This window comes from Pseudophryne corroboree, chromosome 2 (assembly GCF_028390025.1).
Source record: "Pseudophryne corroboree isolate aPseCor3 chromosome 2, aPseCor3.hap2, whole genome shotgun sequence".
NCBI classification, from domain to species: domain Eukaryota; kingdom Metazoa; phylum Chordata; class Amphibia; order Anura; family Myobatrachidae; genus Pseudophryne; species Pseudophryne corroboree.
In genome coordinates this window covers 632137403-632155921 of record NC_086445.1, presented here as the reverse complement: position 1 = coordinate 632155921, position 18519 = coordinate 632137403, and the positions used below count along the sequence as shown (strand labels likewise).

Genomic DNA, 18519 nt, shown 5'->3' with positions numbered 1-18519 from the left:
GTATCAAACTTATAGAACTTTGCAAAGTTTACCAAGTAGCAGCTCGGCACAGCTGTAGTGCCGAGACCCCTCGGGCAGCCGCCCAAGACGAGCCCACCTTCCTAGTGGAATGGGCCTTAACCGATTTCGGTAACGGCAATCCTGCCGTAGAATGCGCTTGCTGAATCGTGTTACAGATCCAGCGAGCAATAGTCTGCTTTGAAGCAGGGCCGTCAACCTTGTTGGCTACATACAGGACAAACAGTGCTTCTGTTTTTCTGATCCTAGCCGTTCTGGCCACGTAAATTTTCAAAGCCCTGACCACATCCAGGGACTCTGAATCCTCCAAGTCACGTGTAGCCACAGGCACGACAATAGGTTGGTTCATATGAAAAGGATGAGACCACCTTAGGTAGGAATTGAGGACGGGTCCGCAATTCCGCTCTATCCATATGGAAAACCAAATAGGGGCTTTTATGTGACAAAGCCGCCAATTCCGAAACTCGCCTAGCCGAAGCCAAGGCTAACAACATGACCACCTTCCAAGTGAGATATTTCAACTCCACTGTTTTAAGTGGTTCAAACCAATGTGACTTAAGGAAACTTAACACCACGTTAAGGTCCCAAGGCGCCACCGGAGGTACAAAAGGAGGCTGAATACGCAGTACTCCCTTCACAGAAGTCTGTACTTCATGTAAAGAGGCCAATTCATTTTGAAAGAAAATGGATAAGGCCGAAATCTGAACTTTAATGGAGCCTAATTTTAGGCCCAAATTCACTCCAGTTTGTAGGAAGTGAAGAAAACGGCCTAGATGGAATTCTTCCGTAGGAGCATTCCTGGCCTCACACCAAGAAACATATTTACGCCATATTCGGTGATAATGTTTAGATGTCACGTCCTACCTAGCCTTTATTAACGTAGTAATAACCTCATCCGGAATACCTTTTTCCGCTAGGATCCGGCGTTCAACCGCCATGCCGTCAAACGCAGCCGCGGTAAGTCTTGGAACAGACAGGGACCTTGTTGTAACAGGTCCTGCCTTAGAGGAAGAGGCCACGGATCTTCTGTGAGCATTTCCTGCAGATCCGGATACCAGGTCCTTCGTGGCCAATCCGGAACAATGAGTATTGTTCTCACTCCTCTTTTTCTTATTATCCTCAACACCTTGGGTATGAGAGGAAGAGGAGGAAACACATAGACCGACAGGAACACCCACGGTCTCACTAGGGCGTCCACAGCTACCGCCTGAGGGTCTCTTGACCTGGCGCAATACCTTTGTAGCTTTTTGTTGAGACGGGACGCCATCATGTCTATTTGGGGCAGTCCCCACCGACTTGCAATCTGCGCGAAGACTTCTTGATGAAGTCCCCACTCTCCCGGATGCAGGTCGTGTCTGCTGAGGAAGTCTGCTTCCCAGTTGTCCACTCCCGGAATGAACACTGCTGACAGAGCGCTTACATGATTCTCCGTCCAGTGAAGAATTCTGGTGGCTTCCGCCATTGCCACCCTGCTCCTTGTGCCGCCTTGGCTGTTTACATGAGCTACTGTGGTGACGTTGTCTGACTGGATCAGAACTGGTCGATCGCGAAGTAAGATCTCCGCTTGACGTAGGGCGTTGTATATGGCCCTTAGTTCCAGGATGTTGATGTGAAGACAAGTCTCTTGACTTGACCAAAGGCCTTGGAAATTTCTTCCCTGTGTGACTGCTCCCCAACCTCGGAGGCTCGCGTCCGTGGTCACCAGGATCCAGTCCTGAATGCTGAACCTGCGGCCCTCTAGAAGGTGAGCACTTTTCAGCCACCACAGTAGTGACACCCTGGGCCTGGGGGACAGGGTGATCAATCGATGCATCTGAAGATGTGACCCGCACCACTTGTCCAGTAGGTCCCATTGGAAAGTCCTTGCATGGAACCTGCCGAAGGGAATGGCCTCGTATGACGCCACCATCTTTCCCAGGACTCGAGTGCAATGATGCTCTGACACCTGTCTTGGTTTCAATAGGTACTTGACCAGAGTCTTAAGTTCCTGGGCCTTCTCTATTGGGAGATAAACCTTCTTCTGGTCCGTGTCCAGAATCATGCCCAAGAAGGGCAGACGAGTCGTAGGAACCAACTGCGACTTTGGAGTATTGAGAATCCAGCCGTGTTGCTGTAACACTTTCAGTGAAAGAGATACGCTGTTCAGCAACTGCTCTCTTGATCTCGCTGTTATGGGGAGATCGTCCAAGTACGGGAAATTGTGACACCCTGCTTACGCAGGAGCACCATCATTTCCGCCATTACCTTGGTGAAAATCCTCGGGCCGTTGAGAGACCAAAAGGCAACGTCTGAAATTGGTAATGACCATCCTGTACCGCAAATCTTAGGTACGCCTGATGAGGTGGATAAATGGGGACATGAAGGTACGCATCCTTTATGTCCAGTGACACCATAAAATCCCCCCCTTCCAGGCTTGCGATGACCGCTCTTAGCGATTCCATCTTGAACTTGAACCTTTTCAAATATAGGTTCAGAGATTTTAAATTCAATATGGGTCTGACAGAACCGTCCGGTTTCGGGACTACAAACATGGTCGAATAATAACCCCTTCCCTGTTGAAGGAGGGGAACCTTGACCACCATCTGCTGAAGATACAATTTTTGTATTGCGTTTAACACTATTTCCCTCTCTTGGGGGGGGGGGGGGGGGGGGGGGGAAGATGGTAGGGCCGATTTGAAATACCGGCGAGGAGGCACCTCTTCGAATTCCAGCTTGTAACCCTGAGAAACAATTTCTATTGCCCAAGGATCCACCTGGGAGAGAACCCACATGTGGCTGAAATTCCGAAGACGTGCCCCCACAGGGCCCGACTCCGCCAGTGGAGCCCCAGCGTCATGCGGTGGATTTTGTAGAGGCCGGTGAGGACTTGTTCCTGGGAACTAGCTGTGTTGTGCAGCTTCTTTCCTCTGCCCCTACCTCTGGCAAGAAAGGACGCACCTCAGACTTTTTTTGTTTCTTTGTGACTGAAAGGACTGCATTTGATAATGCGGTGCTCTCTTAGGCTGTGAGGGAACATAAGGCAAAAAATTTTGACTTTCCAGCTGTAGCTGTGGAGACCAGGTCCGAGAGACCTTCCCCGAACAATTCCTCACCCCTGTAAGGTAAAACCTCTATATGCCTTTTTGAGTCGGAATCACCTGTCCATTGCCGAGTCCACAGGACCCTTCTGGCAGAAATCGACATAGCGTTTATTCTAGAACCCAGTAGACTAATGTCTCTTTGAGCATCTCTTATATATAGGACAGCGTCTTTTATATGCCCCAGGGTCAATAACACAGTATCCTTATCTAGGGTATCCAATTCCTCAGATAAGGTATCCATCCATGCCGCTACAGCACTACACACCCAGGCCGACGCAATTGCCGGTCTTAGTAAGGTACCCGAATGTGTATAAATGGACTTCAGGGTAACCTCCTGTTTGCGATCAGCAGCATCTTTGAGGATAGCCGTATCCTGGGATGGCAGGGCTACCTTTTTGGATAAGCGTGTTAAAGCTTTGTCCACCCTAGGGGAGGATTCCCATCGTAACCTATCCGTTGGCGGGAAAGAATCCGTTTGGAAATCTGCAGTTTTTTATTTGGAGATTCCCAAGCTTTTTCACATAACTCATTCAGTTCGTGTGAGGGGGGAAAAGTTACCTCAGGCTGCTTTCCCTTATACATATACACCCTCGTGTCAGGGACAGGGGTTTCCTCTGTGATGTGCAAAACATCATTTAATGCTATAATCATATATCGAAGGGATTTAGCCAATTTTGGCTGTAGCTTTGCATCATCGTAATCGACACTGGAGTCAGAATCCATGTCGGTATCTGTGTCAACAATTTGGGATAGTGGGCGCTTATGAGACCCTGACGGTCCCTGCGACATAGGGTCAGGCATGGGTTGAGACCTGACTGCCCTAATGCATCAGCCTTGTCAAATCTTTTATGCAAGGAATAAACATTATCATTTAAAACCTTCCACATATCCATCCAATCAGGTGTCGGCGGAGACACCACATTCATTTGCTCCCGCTCCTCTCCCACATAGCCTTCCTCATCAGACATGTCGACACAAGCGTACCGACACACCACACACACAGGGTATGTCCTTTCTGAAGACAGTTCCCCCACCAGGCCCTTTGGAGAGACAGAGAGAGAGTATGCCAGCACACACCCCAGCGCTATAATATCCCAGGAATAACACAGTAACTTAATGTTAACCAGGTAGCTGCTGTATGTTATAGTTTTTGCGCCTAATTATGTGCCCCCCCTCTCTTTTCAACCCTCTTCAACCGTGTATCAGCAGTGGAGAACCCGGGGAGCTTCCTCTAAGCGGTGCTGTGGAGAAAAAATGGCGCTGGTGAGTGCTGAGGGAGAAGCCCGCCCCCTCGGCGGCAGGCTTCTGTCCCGCTTAAACTGTCATTTTGGCGGGGGCTCATACATATATACAGTGCCCAACTGTATATATGTGTTCTTTTTGCCAATAATGAGGTCCCAAATGCTGCCCAGGGCGCCCCCCCACTGCGCCCTGCCCCCTTACAGTGACCGGTGTATGTGAGGTGTGTGGAGCAATGGCGCACAGCTGCAGTGCTGTGCGTTACCTCTAGTGAAGATCATGAAGTCTTCTGCCGCCTGTGAAGTCTTCTTTTCTTTTCATACTCACCCGGCTTCTATCTTCCGGCTCTGCGAGGACGGCGGCGCGGCTCTGGGACGGACGGCGAGGGTGAGATCCTGCGTACCAACCCCTCTGGAGCTAATGGTGTCCAGTAGCCTAAGAAGCAGGACCTAGCTTCAGAGAGTAGGGCTGCTTCTCTCCCCTCAGTCCCTCGAAGCAGGGAGTCTGTTGTCAGCAGAGCTCCCTGAAAATAAAAAACCTAACAAAATACTTTCTATCAGTAAACTCAGGAGAAAAGCACCCAGCTCGTCTGGGCACAGCATCAAACTGAGGTCTGGAGGAGGGGCATAGAGGGAGGAGCCAGTGCACACCAGGAACTAAATTCTTTCTTAAAGTGCCCATGTCTCCTGCGGAGCCCGTCTATCCCCATGGTCCTTACGGAGTCCCCAGCATCCTCTAGGACGTTAGAGAAAAAAAAAAGTCAAAATGGTCACTTAGCCAAAATTGGTATCACAAGCAGAGTCATCTTTGTTTGTGATACCGACCACAGTCCATGTCGCATAGTGAGAATCGGGCATAGCCCAAACCTCACCATGTGTATGGACCTTTACACTCACGCACACGACAAGGCAGCCCAGCATGCTAATTGCCACCCAGCGATGTAATCACAAACCAATTACGATCGCATTGAAGAAATCGCCACTTTGTAGAAGCCCTCTGCACACCGCCACCATGTTGATCACAGGAAAACGCAGGCAACGTCATTAGGTCGCCATAAAATCAGCCATAACACGCCTGCCTTTCCTTCTCCCCCCCCCCGCTTCGCCACCCACCAAACACCCGCTGCCCGTCACTTAAATCGCGATGGCATCCTTCCAGTATGCGATCGCAATTTGAAAGTCCACACGCACTTTGCTCATGCACAGACAAAACAAAGTCTGTCTGCAATTTTACTACTGAATTAGGCCCGGTGATTACTGCCCATTGATGTGCTGCTTGCAGATGGGATGGACTATATATAGGGTGGTATATGGAATAAATCTGGCTCTGATAATAGCCAGTGCCTCCCCAGCCATTTACCTCACTTATCAGGATGCAGAAATGTGCACCGCATACACTGCAGCAATATTACTGAGCGACGGATCAACACAAGTCTTAAATAAGTTAGAACAGGTTTCATTATGTTTCATTTAGAAAGAAACTGTCCGCAGCTGTGTGGCCTCCTAGGAGACTGCGCCAGGGAACAGCAGGAAAGGGCACACAGCATCTAGCGATAGTAAACTCCAGGCACTTACCGAGTCATGGGTGAGGTAGGTGTCACAGTAGTCACAATAAAACCTATAAATAAAACAACGTTTATTAAAGAAGCACATTTATAGTAGTTACAGCCTCAAAACAAGTACACCGCTCACGCCCTCACCTATGTACTAAATAGGGATGGCAACTTAATGCCGATACTCACTTGGGCATGGTGGTGAAGACGTCGCGGAATGAGCTTTGTCTCAGCCGGAAACGAAACGAGCACAGCCCGCCGGCATGTAGTAGTCGACAGGAAGTTGCGTCACACAGCACGCTAGCATTACAGAGCCGCCATCTTAGCTATGGGCACATTCAGGTCATGTGACAGTGACACGCTACGTCCATACGCACAAGCCCCCCTGCTTACACCGCACCGTTAACCGCTCTCTGTCACAGTGCTGGGAGGGACGTGCCGGTTTCCGACACAGTCACTGGGTTAGCTGGGGGCGGAGTCACGCCTGATGTGCGCTGCTTCGTGCAGTGCGCTTAGATACGTCATGACGTGAATGGCGCTCAGGAAGCGGGGAGGCCCCGAGCGGGCAGCTGCGGAGCCGTAGACCGGGGCCCTTCAGTTACGGTCCCGGGCTCGGTGACAGTGAGACGCGTGGTGAAAAAATAAACCTTAATAACCAGGCTTTAGGTCAGAGGTCACCGACTTCAGGGTCAAAGGTCACAGGTAGACCTGCAGGAGGGGGAGGATAACGCCCATCACCGGGCTTCTCGGGTGGTAGCCAGAGGTCAGGCGGCCTGCTGTGGAGGGGATCCGGGCGGAGCAGACCGTAAGTGGGGCAGCGAGTGTCCGCCTGGGCGGTAGTTCTCCGGCAGGTAGATGTCCCTGACGCCTCAGTGTCCGGAGTGAGACGGGGATCTGGACACCCGAGGCGGGGGCCGCACTCCGGGGTTCTTGCCTGAACGGGTCGCCGCGCTGCCATGGAGGGGATGGACGTGGATCTGGACCAGGAGCTGATGCAGAAGTTCAGCTGCCTGGGCACCACGGATAAGGACGTCCTCATCTCCGAGTTCCAGCGCCTGCTGGGCTTCCAGCTCAACCCCGCCGGCTGCGCTTTCTTCTTGGACATGACAAACTGGTGAGTGCTGGGGAGAGCACGGCACGGTGTCCTGGCACCATGCCCCGTCCCAGCAGCAGACAGGGCACCCACATCATGTTCTGCACATTCACGAATAAGTAATTGCATTGCAAACATTGGACCCCTACTCCACACGCCTTGCCTGCCTAATTACTGCTTTCATTTCTGGAAAAGGCCTACAAGAATCATGTTTTACTAGTGAGCGCTGAAGTGAAAGTAAACATAGAAAACTTGTTCTTACGTGAACCCAGTAGTTTAGCATTTACAGAACTACTAGTTTTATAATTCTGGTATATTTGTAGTCAATTTTACCCACATTCATTTGTGATCCACTTTTACTATTTATTACACTGGAAGTTTTGTACATTTTGGAGCATGGGCCCAGATTTATCAAGCCTTGGAGAGTGATAAATTGCACAGTGGTGAAGTACCAGCCAATCAGCTCCTAATTGCCATGTTACAGGCTGTGTTTGAAAAATGACAGGAGCTGATTGGTTGGTACTTTATCACCGTGCAATTTATCACTCTCCAAGGCTGGGCCATAGTGTCTTCTTGCTAGTTGTCCATATGCCAAATCGGTGTGTATTGTTTAGCCCACACAGCCCAAGAGTTCTGAATGATTATCTTTCATTGTATGTACAGGAATCATCGTTAAATGCTTTAAAAATGGCAGAAAAAAGGGTCAGTTGTTTTATTATTAAGTGTGTTCAGACCGTTGCTCTGCCACTTTCATTCACTCAAGCTAGATCATTACATCACTTAGCTAATTTCTCCCATTGGTTAGATCGTCTCATTTTAATAATGCAGTGCATGGCCAGCATTAGAGATGATCTGCCAAATGTCAGCATTGGCTTTTGTGTCTTCCCCAGAGTTATCTGTTTATATGGCACCACAAGGAGTCCGCAGTGCCTTATAAAGGCCACAAACAAAACAAGAAAAGTGACTTACAGTATGGAACATTGTAGTACATTAATACAGTTTATAAACATTGCTATATCATCAGTCATAAATATCCTTGAGCAGCAGCAGTGGGGTGCTGGCCAGCAACCTATGTGATAGCTAGTCAATCATGGACCTTCTTGGTGGTCATGTGATAGTGTGTAGTTGCATCCTGAGAAGTAATGTGCTCCATAAATGTCTACTCACTACTACACAATGCCATGCCACTATGGTCGGTAATCACATTATTTTAAATAGCATTGATAAATATCTTAGAATTAGGAGAGCCTCATTCTTTCATAGAATTGTTTATATTCGTATGGTTACGACAGTTTCTTCTATTAGCATGTTGAAACAATACCTCATTAAAGAGGGGATTTTTAAGACCTCCACAGTTCGTTATTCAGAAGTGCGTTTAATTGCACTGTGCATGCATAAAAAAACAGCTTCATTAGTTTTCTTTATATTGCAGCACATATGCAGATAATATTTTAATCATTCACACCAGTCCCTGCCCCGGTGGAGTATACAGTCTATGTTTCCTATAAAAACACACTATTGGGTCGATTCAATTCGGCAACTTATGAATAGCGCCGGGAATTAGCTCCCGACGCTATTCTATTCAGCTGCTAGTTACCCGCAATTGTCGGGAATTCTTCTCTCATCCCCGGGGGATGAGAGAAGAAACCCGACAAAAGTGCTGCCTCGCGCCGGGGAGTTAAGTCGGAGAATGCCCGTTCTCCCGACAATTCAACCTGTTTAGCTTGCGAGAACTGGCCATCGCCTACTTAACTGGAGCTGAATTGAATAGTGTTGGGAGCTAATTCCCGGCGCTATTAATAAGCTGACGAATTGAATCGACCCCTATGTTTTGTTTTTTGTTAGAAGCCAATAACCTTTTTAGTATGTTTCTGCAATATATGTTAATAAGCTGTATAATAGACACAAAGGTGGCATCTGCTTGCAGCTATTCAATTGTTCTGCTGTTCGTGTGCGAGTACTGCCGGTGCTAGCATTTCTGCTCATAGCTTCCCCAGGTAGCAAGCAGAAATGTGCGAAAAAGTGTCCCATTCGGGCAGCCAAACAGGACTTTTCACAGCGCAGGCAGGACCTTAGTCTGGATTAGCTGCTTTATGTGGCTAAAACCAGTGTATTTGGTCTTGTCAAAAGCAATGGGCATCTATTTGGAGTAGCTCTGACGGGCGCCCATTGCTTTGGGAGCCCGGTAAAACATTTGAATAATTCCCCCCCCCCCCCCCCACGGAAAAAAATAAACTTGCCTAAAATGATCACCAAGTTCTTTTAGTTGCCCTGCTAGGAGGGGAGGTACTTCTTTGACTAGCATTCACAGTTTAACAGTGTGGCAGAAATGCATGGTATGGATTTGTTTATTCAGACTCATGGGTTGGGCACAGTAATTTATAATGCCCGCAGAGTCTTCTTTCGACCTGTTTGAGATCTCATTGTATATAGTTCTAACAAGAAGAGGTGCGTTTCAGCTTTCTGTAGTATGGTGCAAGTATTCAAATTTTTTCATAAGTAATACCCATATGCCTTAAATAGTGTACTTACTAAATTTGGTGGTATTCTGCCTATTAGTTAGATCTGCAGACCGCTCTGAATAGGGAAACTTTAATTATGGCCACATCTTTTTTGATATTAATGGTTTGGATTCTAAGATTATATTTATGGGATTTAGTAGTCCTTTAATTTCTATACACTGACTAGAAATCGCTTTAGGTTCACTGTCTGTAAGACTGTGGTATTTTAAACACCCTTAAAGTTTGTATTGAGTACCTTACCTCCCAATATGTACTGTAGGACATCCGAATCAGGACTTGGCCACACCCAACCAAACAGGTGGTGTAACACGGCACTCGCTCGCCTATGATGCACTAAACAAATGTATATTTAGAAAACTTTTTTTTTTTTACACTATAAAATGCAAACATCCACAGTGTTCATCTCATTGAATTTCTCTATAAAGTAATTAATTCTGAAGAACACCCACATAAATTGCACCATCTTCATATGGCTTTAGCAGAGGCTTTCTTCCGAATATGCAAGCAAAGAGGGTCCAGTATATGTTCAGTTCCTTGCCCTCTTTCTTGTACCCCAAAATAACCTGGTATCGACCCGGCATTTTCAACACTGGTCAGTGTGCGATGTGAAAGGGGCCTTGGAGAATTCCCGGGTCGCCCTTACCCGATAATTCAACCCGGGTAAGAAGGGTTATTCCCGGGTTGAATACCGGGTCAGTGGCAGCGTAAACGGAGTCCCGGGACGATGCGACCCGGGACCCGTTTACTACATAGGGAGAGGTGGTGCGGAGATGAGCTCATCTCTCAGCGCCGCCCCCGCTGCTGGCTCCACTCCCGCAGCTATGGCAACGGGTCGGGAAGGCAGCGCAGAGGCTCCAATGCTGGTTCCCACCCAGGAAGGACCCGTTTCCAATTCCCAGGTGGGATCCGGCATTGGAGATCTGGAAGGGGTATTAGCTGCTCCTCCGCAGCCAAAATAAGAACACTAAACAAATCAAATAAAACAAAAACAAACAACTTGCTTACCTTGATTAAATCTGAAGCGGTCATCTGGGTCTCCTGTATGTTGGATAGTGATGTATGTGCCTGATTATAATTTGGCACATATGTATTATGAAGGCCGGGCTGTGCAGTCTTTCAGATTTACGAAGACTGACTCAGGAGGTTTTTTCTGCAGAGAGTAAGTAGTCACTGGGACATCGGTTTTCCACAACTGCTGTCCTGGAAATCCTTCAGTAATATATTCCAGCATAATGTTCATATTTTGCAGTATGATTTGCAGCAGTGTTATCTCCTGCATATAACATTGATATTACAAATTATGATAAATATGCCCCTTTAGACTTGTTTGTCTGTACTTGTCTATGCACTTTTTAATTTTGGAAGGGGGTGTTTACTTAAATAATAGTTGTTCTGATTGAGTCAACATTTACAGAATGTTATTGATAGCCTGTGTTTTTCTATTACTGTATTTTACCAGGAATCTACAAGCCGCCATTGGAGCATATTATGACTTTGAAAGTCCAAATGTCAACATCCCTTGCATGTCATTTGTAGAAGATGTAACTATTGGCGAGGGAGAGTCGGTACCACCAGATACACAGTTTACGAAAACCTGGAGGGTCCAAAACACAGGTAACATATGAAACACTTCTATTACTGCTGTTTACTATCATATCAAAATATTTCCCTAACCTAAATTGTGGATTTAGATAAGTTCAAATGAGCAGGTTAAATGCTTAAAGTTATTTAATATCTGTGGCGTGGACAGTCAGTGTAAATTACTTTTGCTGAACAGTTTTCAGTTATAAATGGTATTGTGCCAAACACATCAAGCTGGGAGAGGAGATAAGAAGGAATTAAAGAGCAATAAACTGGCTACAGTTAGTGACATTGAGTAAAATCTGTTACTGCACCATCATCACTTCAGTTGTTTCAGAACTTTGCTCTTTGTTATGTCAGTATTTAAAATATTAAAATATTTCAATATTGAAAACTTTTTTTTTTTGTTACTTGTTGGGAAGTGAAACTGTATTGAAACTTGATTAATATCTTCCATGAAGCGTTATTGCTTTTGAGGAGCAGCACAGTGTAACAAGCAATTAAATTGGGTATGAAGTCATCATACAGCAGTTGGTTAATTGAATTAGCTGAATTGACGGGTTGGGTATGATATGTGGACAAGCAAAATGTCAACATGTTCATAATGTCGGCACGATGTAGACAGTGATGAAATGTTGGTAGGTTAGTTTAGAATGCGGCCCAGTGGTGACTTGTCTTCTCCTGACGGTACCAGTGGTGTTTCCTGGGACGCAGTTAAGTGACCGCCATCTTTTCAGTCAGACCTCCAATCCTACAGCTTTCCGGTAGGTTTTTCTCCGCTATCCCTAACCCTGCCTCTAGTGCCTCACCCTAAATTACACATGCAGCTTAACCCTAACCCTTCAGTCCACAGCCTAACCATAATGGAACATTGTTGACATTATGAATGTTTACATTGTTAATGTCAACGTTTTGACAGTATTCTTTATTTCTCTAACGTCCTAAGTGGATGCTGGGACTCCGTAAGGACCATGGGGAATAGCGGCTCCGCAGGAGACTGGGCACAAAAGTAAAAGCTTGAACTAGCTGGTGTGCACTGGCTCCTCCCCCTATGACCCTCCTCCAAGCCTCAGTTAGATTTTTGTGCCCGAACGAGAAGGGTGCATGCTAGGTGGCTCTCCTGAGCTGCTTAGAGTAAAAGTTTATTTTAGGTTTTTTATTTTCAGTGAGTCCTGCTGGCAACAGGCTCACTGCATCGTGGGACTAAGGGGAGAAGAAACGAACTCACCTGCGTGCAGAGTGGATTGGGTTTCTTAGGCTACTGGACATTAGCTCCAGAGGGACGATCACAGGTTCAGCCTGGATGGGTCCCGGAGCCGCGCCACCGGCCCCCTTACAGAGCCAGAAGAACGAAGAGGTCCTGTGAAATCGGCGGCAGAAGACGTTCCTGTCTTCAACTAAGGTAGCGCACAGCACTGCAGCTGTGCGCCATTGCTCTCAGCACACTTCACACTCCGGTCACTGAGGGTGCAGGGCGCTGGGGGGGAGCGCCCTAAGACGCAATAAAAACAGAAATACCTTAGGATGGCAAAAGAAATACATCACATATAGCTCCTGGGCTATATGGATGTATTTAACCCCTGCCAGTTTTCCAGAAAAAAAGCGGGAGATAAGGCCGTCGTGAAGGGGCGGAGCCTATCTCCTCAGCACACAAGCGCCATTTTCCCTCACAGTTCCGCTGGAAGGACGGCTCCCTGACTCTCCCCTGCAGTCCCTACAGAATCAGGGTAAAAACGAGAGAGGGGGGGCACTATTGGCAGCTAAATTATAAACAGCAGCTATAAAAGGGAGTAACACTTATATAAGGTTATCCCTATAGATATATATAGCGCTCTGGTGTGTGCTGGCAAACTCTCCCTCTGTCTCCCCAAAGGGCTAGTGGGGTCCTGTCCTCTATCAGAGCATTCCCTGTGTGTGTGCTGGGTGTCGGTACGATTGTGTCGACATGTATGAGGAGGAAAATGATGTGGAAGCAGAGCAATTGCCTGTATTAGTGATGTCACCCCCTAGGGAGTCGACACCTGACTGGATGGTTGTATTTAAAGAACTACGTGACAATGTCAGCACTTTACAAAAAACTGTTGATGACATGAGACAGCCGACAAATCAATTAGTGCCTGTCCAGGCGTCTCAGACACCGTCAGGGGCGATAAAACGCCCGTTACCTCAGTGGGTCGATACAGACCCAGACACGGATACTGAGTCCAGTGTCGACGGTGAGGAGACAAACGTAATGTCCAGTAGGGCCACACGTTACATGATCACGGCAATGAAGGAGGCATTGAACATTTCTGACACTACAAGTACCACAAAGAAGGGTATTATGTGGTGAGTGAAAAAACTACCAGTAGCTTTTCCTGAGTCAGATGAATTAAATGAGGTGTGTGATAAAGCGTGGGTTTCCCCCGATAAAAAAGTGCTAATTTCTAATAAATTATTGGCACTATACCCTTTCCCGCCAGAGGTTAGGGCGCGTTGGGAAACACCCCCTAGAGTAGATAAAGCGCTCACACGTTTATCTAAACAAGTAGCGTTACCGTCTCCTGATACGGCCGCCCTCAAAGAACCAGCGGATAGAAGGCTGGAAAATATCCTGAAGGGTATATACACACATACTGGTGTTATACTGCGACCAGCAATCGCATCAGCCTGGATGTGCAGTGCTGGAGTTGCGTGGTCGGATTCCCTGACTGAAAATATTGATACCCTGGATAGGGACAGTATATTACTAACTATAGAGCATTTGAAGGATGCATTACTATATATGCGTGATGCACAGAGGGATATTTGCACCCTGGCATCAAGAGTGAGTGCTATGTCCATTTCTGCCAGAAGAGCGTTATGGACGCGACAGTGGTCAGGGGATGCGGATTCCAAACGACATATGGAAGTATTGCCGTTTAAAGGGGAGGAGTTATTTGGGGCCGGTCTATCGGACCTGGTGGCCACGGCAACGGCCGGAAAGTCCACCTTTTTACCCCAGGTCACCTCTCAGCAGAAAAAGACACCGTCTTTTCAAACTCAGTCCTTTCGTTCCCATAAGTACAGGCGGGCAAAAGGCCACTCATTTCTGCCCCGGGGCAGAGGAAGAGGAAAAAGACTGCACCAGGCAGCCTCTTCCCAGGAGCAGAAGCCCTCCTCTGCTTCTGCCAAGTCTTCAGCATGACGCTGGGGCTTTACAAGCGGACTCGGACACGGTGGGGGCCCGTCTCAAAAATTTCAACGCGCAGTGGGCTCACTCGCAAGTGGACCCCTGGATTCTGCAGGTAGTATCACAGGGGTACAAACTGGAATTCGAGACGTCTCCCCCTCGCCGGTTCCTGAAGTCTGCTCTACCAAAGTCTCCCTCCGACAGGGAGGCAGTTTTGGAAGCCATTCACAAGCTGTATTCCCAGCAGGTGATAATCAAGGTACCTCTCCTAGAACAGGGAAAGGGGTATTATTCCACGCTGTTTGTGGTACCGAAGCCGGACGGCTCGGTGAGACCAATTTTAAATCTAAAATCCTTGAACACTTACATAAAGAGGTTCAAATTCAAGATGGAGTCACTCAGAGCAGTGATAGCAAACCTGGAAGAAGGGGACTATATGGTGTCTCTGGACATCAAAGATGCTTATCTCCACGTCCCAATCTACCCTTCTCACCAAGGGTACCTCAGGTTTGTGGTACAAAACTGTCATTATCAGTTTCAGACGCTGCCGTTTGGATTGTCCACGGCACCTCGGGTCTTTACCAAGGTAATGGCCGAAATGATGATTCTTCTTCGAAGAAAAGGCGTTTTAATTATCCCTTACTTGGACGATCTCCTGATAAGGGCAAGGTCCAGGGAACAGTTAGAAGTCGGAGTAGCACTATCTCAGTTAGTGTTACGTCAGCACGGGTGGATTCTAAATATTCCAAAATCGCAGCTGATTCCAACGACACGTCTCCTGTTCCTAGGAATGATTCTGGACACAGTCCAGAAAAAGGTGTTTCTCCCAGAGGAGAAGGCCAGGGAGTTATCCGAGCTAGTCAGGAATCTCCTAAAACCAGGCCAGGTGTCAGTGCATCAGTGCACGAGGGTCCTGGGAAAAATGGTGGCTTCTTACGAAGCGATTCCATTCGGAAGATTCCATGCAAGAACGTTTCAGTGGGATCTTCTGGACAAATGGTCCGGATCGCATCTTCAGATGCATCAGCGGATAACCCTGTCGCCAAGGACAAGGGTGTCTCTTCTGTGGTGGCTGCAGAGTGCTCATCTACTAGAGGGCCGCAGATTCGGCATTCAGGATTGGATCCTGGTGACCACAGATGCCAGCCTGAGAGGCTGGGGAGCAGTCACACGGAAAAAAATTCCAGGGCTTGTGGTCAAGCATGGAAACATCTCTTCATATAAACATTCTGGAACTAAGGGCCATTTACAATGCCCTAAGTCAAGCAAAACCCCTGCTTCAGGGTCAGGCGGTATTGATCCAATCGGACAACATCACGTCAGTCGCCCACGTAAACAGACAGGGCGGCACGAGAAGCAGGAGGGCGATGGCAGAAGCTGCAAGGATTCTTCGCTGGGCGGAGAATCATGTGATAGCACTGTCAGCAGTGTTCATTCCGGGAGTGGACAACTGGGAAGCGGACTTCCTCAGCAGACACGACCTTCACCCGGGGGAGTGGGGACTTCATCCAGAAGTCTTCCAAGAGATGGTAAACCGTTGGGAAAAACCAAAGGTGGACATGATGGCGTCCCGTCTCAACAAAAAACTAGACAGATATTGCGCCAGGTCAAGGGACCCTCAGGCAATAGCGGTGGACGCTCTGGTAACACCATGGGTGTACCAGTCAGTGTATGTGTTCCCTCCTCTGCCTCTCATACCAAAAGTACTGAGAATCATAAAAAGGAGAGGAGTAAGAACTATACTCGTGGTTCCGGATTGGCCAAGAAGGACTTGGTACCCGGAACTTCAAGAGATGCTCACGGAGGACCCGTGGCCTCTACCTCTAGGAAAGGACCTGCTCCAGCAGGGACCTTGTCTGTTCCAAGACTTACCGCGTTTGACGGCATGGCGGTTGAACGCCGGATCCTGAAGGAAAAAGGCATTCCAGAAGAAGTCATCCCTACCCTGATAAAGGCCAGGAAAGATGTAACCGCGAAACATTATCACCGCATTTGGCGAAAATATGTTGCGTGGTGTGAGGCCAAAGAGGCCCCTACAGAGGAATTTCAACTGGGTCGCTTCCTACATTTCCTGCAAACAGGACTGTCTATGGGCCTAAAATTAGGGTCCATTAAGGTTCAAATTTCGGCCCTGTCGATTTTCTTCCAAAAAGAACTGGCTTCAGTGCCTGAAGTCCAGACGTTTGTCAAAGGGGTACTGCATATACAGCCTCCTTTTGTGCCCCCGGTGGCACCTTGGGATCTCAATGTGGTTTTGGGGTTCCTAAAATCACATTGGTTTGAACCACTCACATGGAAGGTGGTAATGCTGTTAGCCCTGGCTTCAGCCAGGCGTGTGTCAGAATTGGCGGCTTTATCTTATAAAAGCCCTTACCTGATTTTTCACACGGATAGGGCAGAATTGAGGACTCGTCCTCAATTTCTCCCAAAGGTGGTTTCAGCGTTTCACGTGAACCAGCCTATTGTGGTGCCTGCGGCTACTAGGGACTTGGAGGACTCCAAGTTACTGGACGTAGTCAGGGCCCTGAAAATATATATTTCCAGGACGGCTGGAGTCAGGAAATCTGACTCGCTGTTTATCCTGTATGCACCCAACAAGCTGGGTGCTCCTGCTTCTAAGCAGACGATTGCTCGTTGGATTTGTAGTACAATTCAGCTTGCACATTCTGTGGCAGGCATGCCACAGCCAAAATCTGTAAAAGCCCATTCCACAAGGAAGGTGGGCTCATCTTGGGCGGCTGCCCGAGGGGTCTCGGCTTTACAACTTTGCCGAGCAGCTACTTGGTCAGGGGCAAACACGTTTGCTAAATTCTACAAATTTGATACCCTGGCTGAGGAGGACCTGGAGTTCTCTCATTCGGTGCTGCAGAGTCATCCGCACTCTCCCGCCCGTTTGGGAGCTTTGGTATAATCCCCATGGTCCTTACGGAGTCCCAGCATCCACTTAGGACGTTAGAGAAAATAAGAATTTACTTACCGATAATTCTATTTCTCATAGTCCGTAGTGGATGCTGGGCGCCCATCCCAAGTGCGGATTGTCTGCAATACTTGTATATAGTTATTGTTACAAAATTCGGGTTATTATTGTTGTGAGCCATCTTTTCAGAGGCTCCTTCGTTTGTCATACTGTTAACTGGGTTCAGATCACAGGTTGTACGGTGTGATTGGTGTGGCTGGTATGAGTCTTACCCGGGATTCAATATCCTTCCTTATTATGTACGCTCGTCCGGGCACAGTATCCTAACTGAGGCTTGGAGGAGGGTCATAGGGGGAGGAGCCAGTGCACACCAGCTAGTTCAAGCTTTTACTTTTGTGCCCAGTCTCCTGCGGAGCCGCTATTCCCCATGGTCCTTACGGAGTCCCAGCATCCACTACGGACTATGAGAAATAGAATTATCGGTAAGTAAATTCTTATTTTTATCAAGTTGTGGCATTTAGTTTATTTCTTAATTTTTTTTTATTTTTTTTATTTTTATAAAAAAAAATGTATATAAATCTTTTATTTATTTAATGGCTTTTCTCTTACATCCTAGAGGATGCTGGGGACTCCGTAAGGACCATGGGGATAGACGGGCTCCGTAGGAGACATGGGCACTTTAAGAAAGACTTTAGGTATGGGTGTGCACTGGCTCCTCCCTCTATGCCCCTCCTCCAGACCTCAGTTTGATACAATGCCCAGAGGAGACTGGGTGCATTACAGGGAGCTCTCCTGAGTTTCCTGAAAGAAAGTATTTTGTTAGGTTTTTTATTTTCAGGGAGCACTGCTGGCAACAGACTCCCTGCATCGTGGGACTGAGGGGAGAGAAGCAGACCTACTTCTGTGATTTTCAAGGCTCTGCTTCTTAGGCTACTGGACACCATTAGCTCCAGAGTGAGTCGGAACACAGGTCTCACCCTGGAGTTCGTCCCGGAGCCGCGCCGCCGTCCTCCTCACAGAGCCGGAAGATAGAAGCCGGGTGAGTATGAGAAGAAAGAAGACTTCAGAGGCGGCAGAAGACTTCAGATCTTCACTGAGGTAACGCACAGCAGTTAAGCTGTGTGCCATTGCTCTCACACAGCACACACAAACTGCAGTCACTGTAAGGGTGCAGGGCGCAGGGGGGGTGCCCTGGGCAGCAATATAACCTCAATTTCTGGCAAAATAAGATATATACAGCTAGGCACTGTGTGTGTGTATATATATATATATATATATATATATATATATATATATATATATATATATATATATATATATATATATATATATATATATATATATATATATATATATATGAGCCCCC

The 18519-nt window shown here is 47.6% G+C and overlaps 2 protein-coding genes across 2 annotated transcripts in view; one reads left to right on the top strand and one right to left on the bottom strand.

The window, feature by feature from the left end:
* The window catches only part of SNRPC (small nuclear ribonucleoprotein polypeptide C), an 83627-nt gene extending 77412 nt beyond the window's left edge, over nt 1-6215 (bottom strand). The window contains exons 1-2 of the mRNA XM_063954905.1: nt 6079-6215; nt 5912-5954 (exon numbers count right to left, since the gene is read on the bottom strand). Coding sequence (XP_063810975.1) covers nt 5912-5954; nt 6079-6086 — 51 coding nt within the window. The 5' untranslated portion in view covers nt 6087-6215. The remainder of the gene's footprint in view (nt 1-5911; nt 5955-6078) is intronic.
* A 158-nt stretch (nt 6216-6373) lies between these two features.
* ILRUN (inflammation and lipid regulator with UBA-like and NBR1-like domains) overlaps nt 6374-18519 on the top strand; it is a 137101-nt gene continuing 124955 nt past the window's right edge. Inside the window, exons 1-2 of the mRNA XM_063954904.1 lie at nt 6374-7003; nt 10964-11118. Of these exons, the coding sequence (XP_063810974.1) occupies nt 6846-7003; nt 10964-11118 (313 nt within the window). The 5' untranslated portion in view covers nt 6374-6845. The remainder of the gene's footprint in view (nt 7004-10963; nt 11119-18519) is intronic.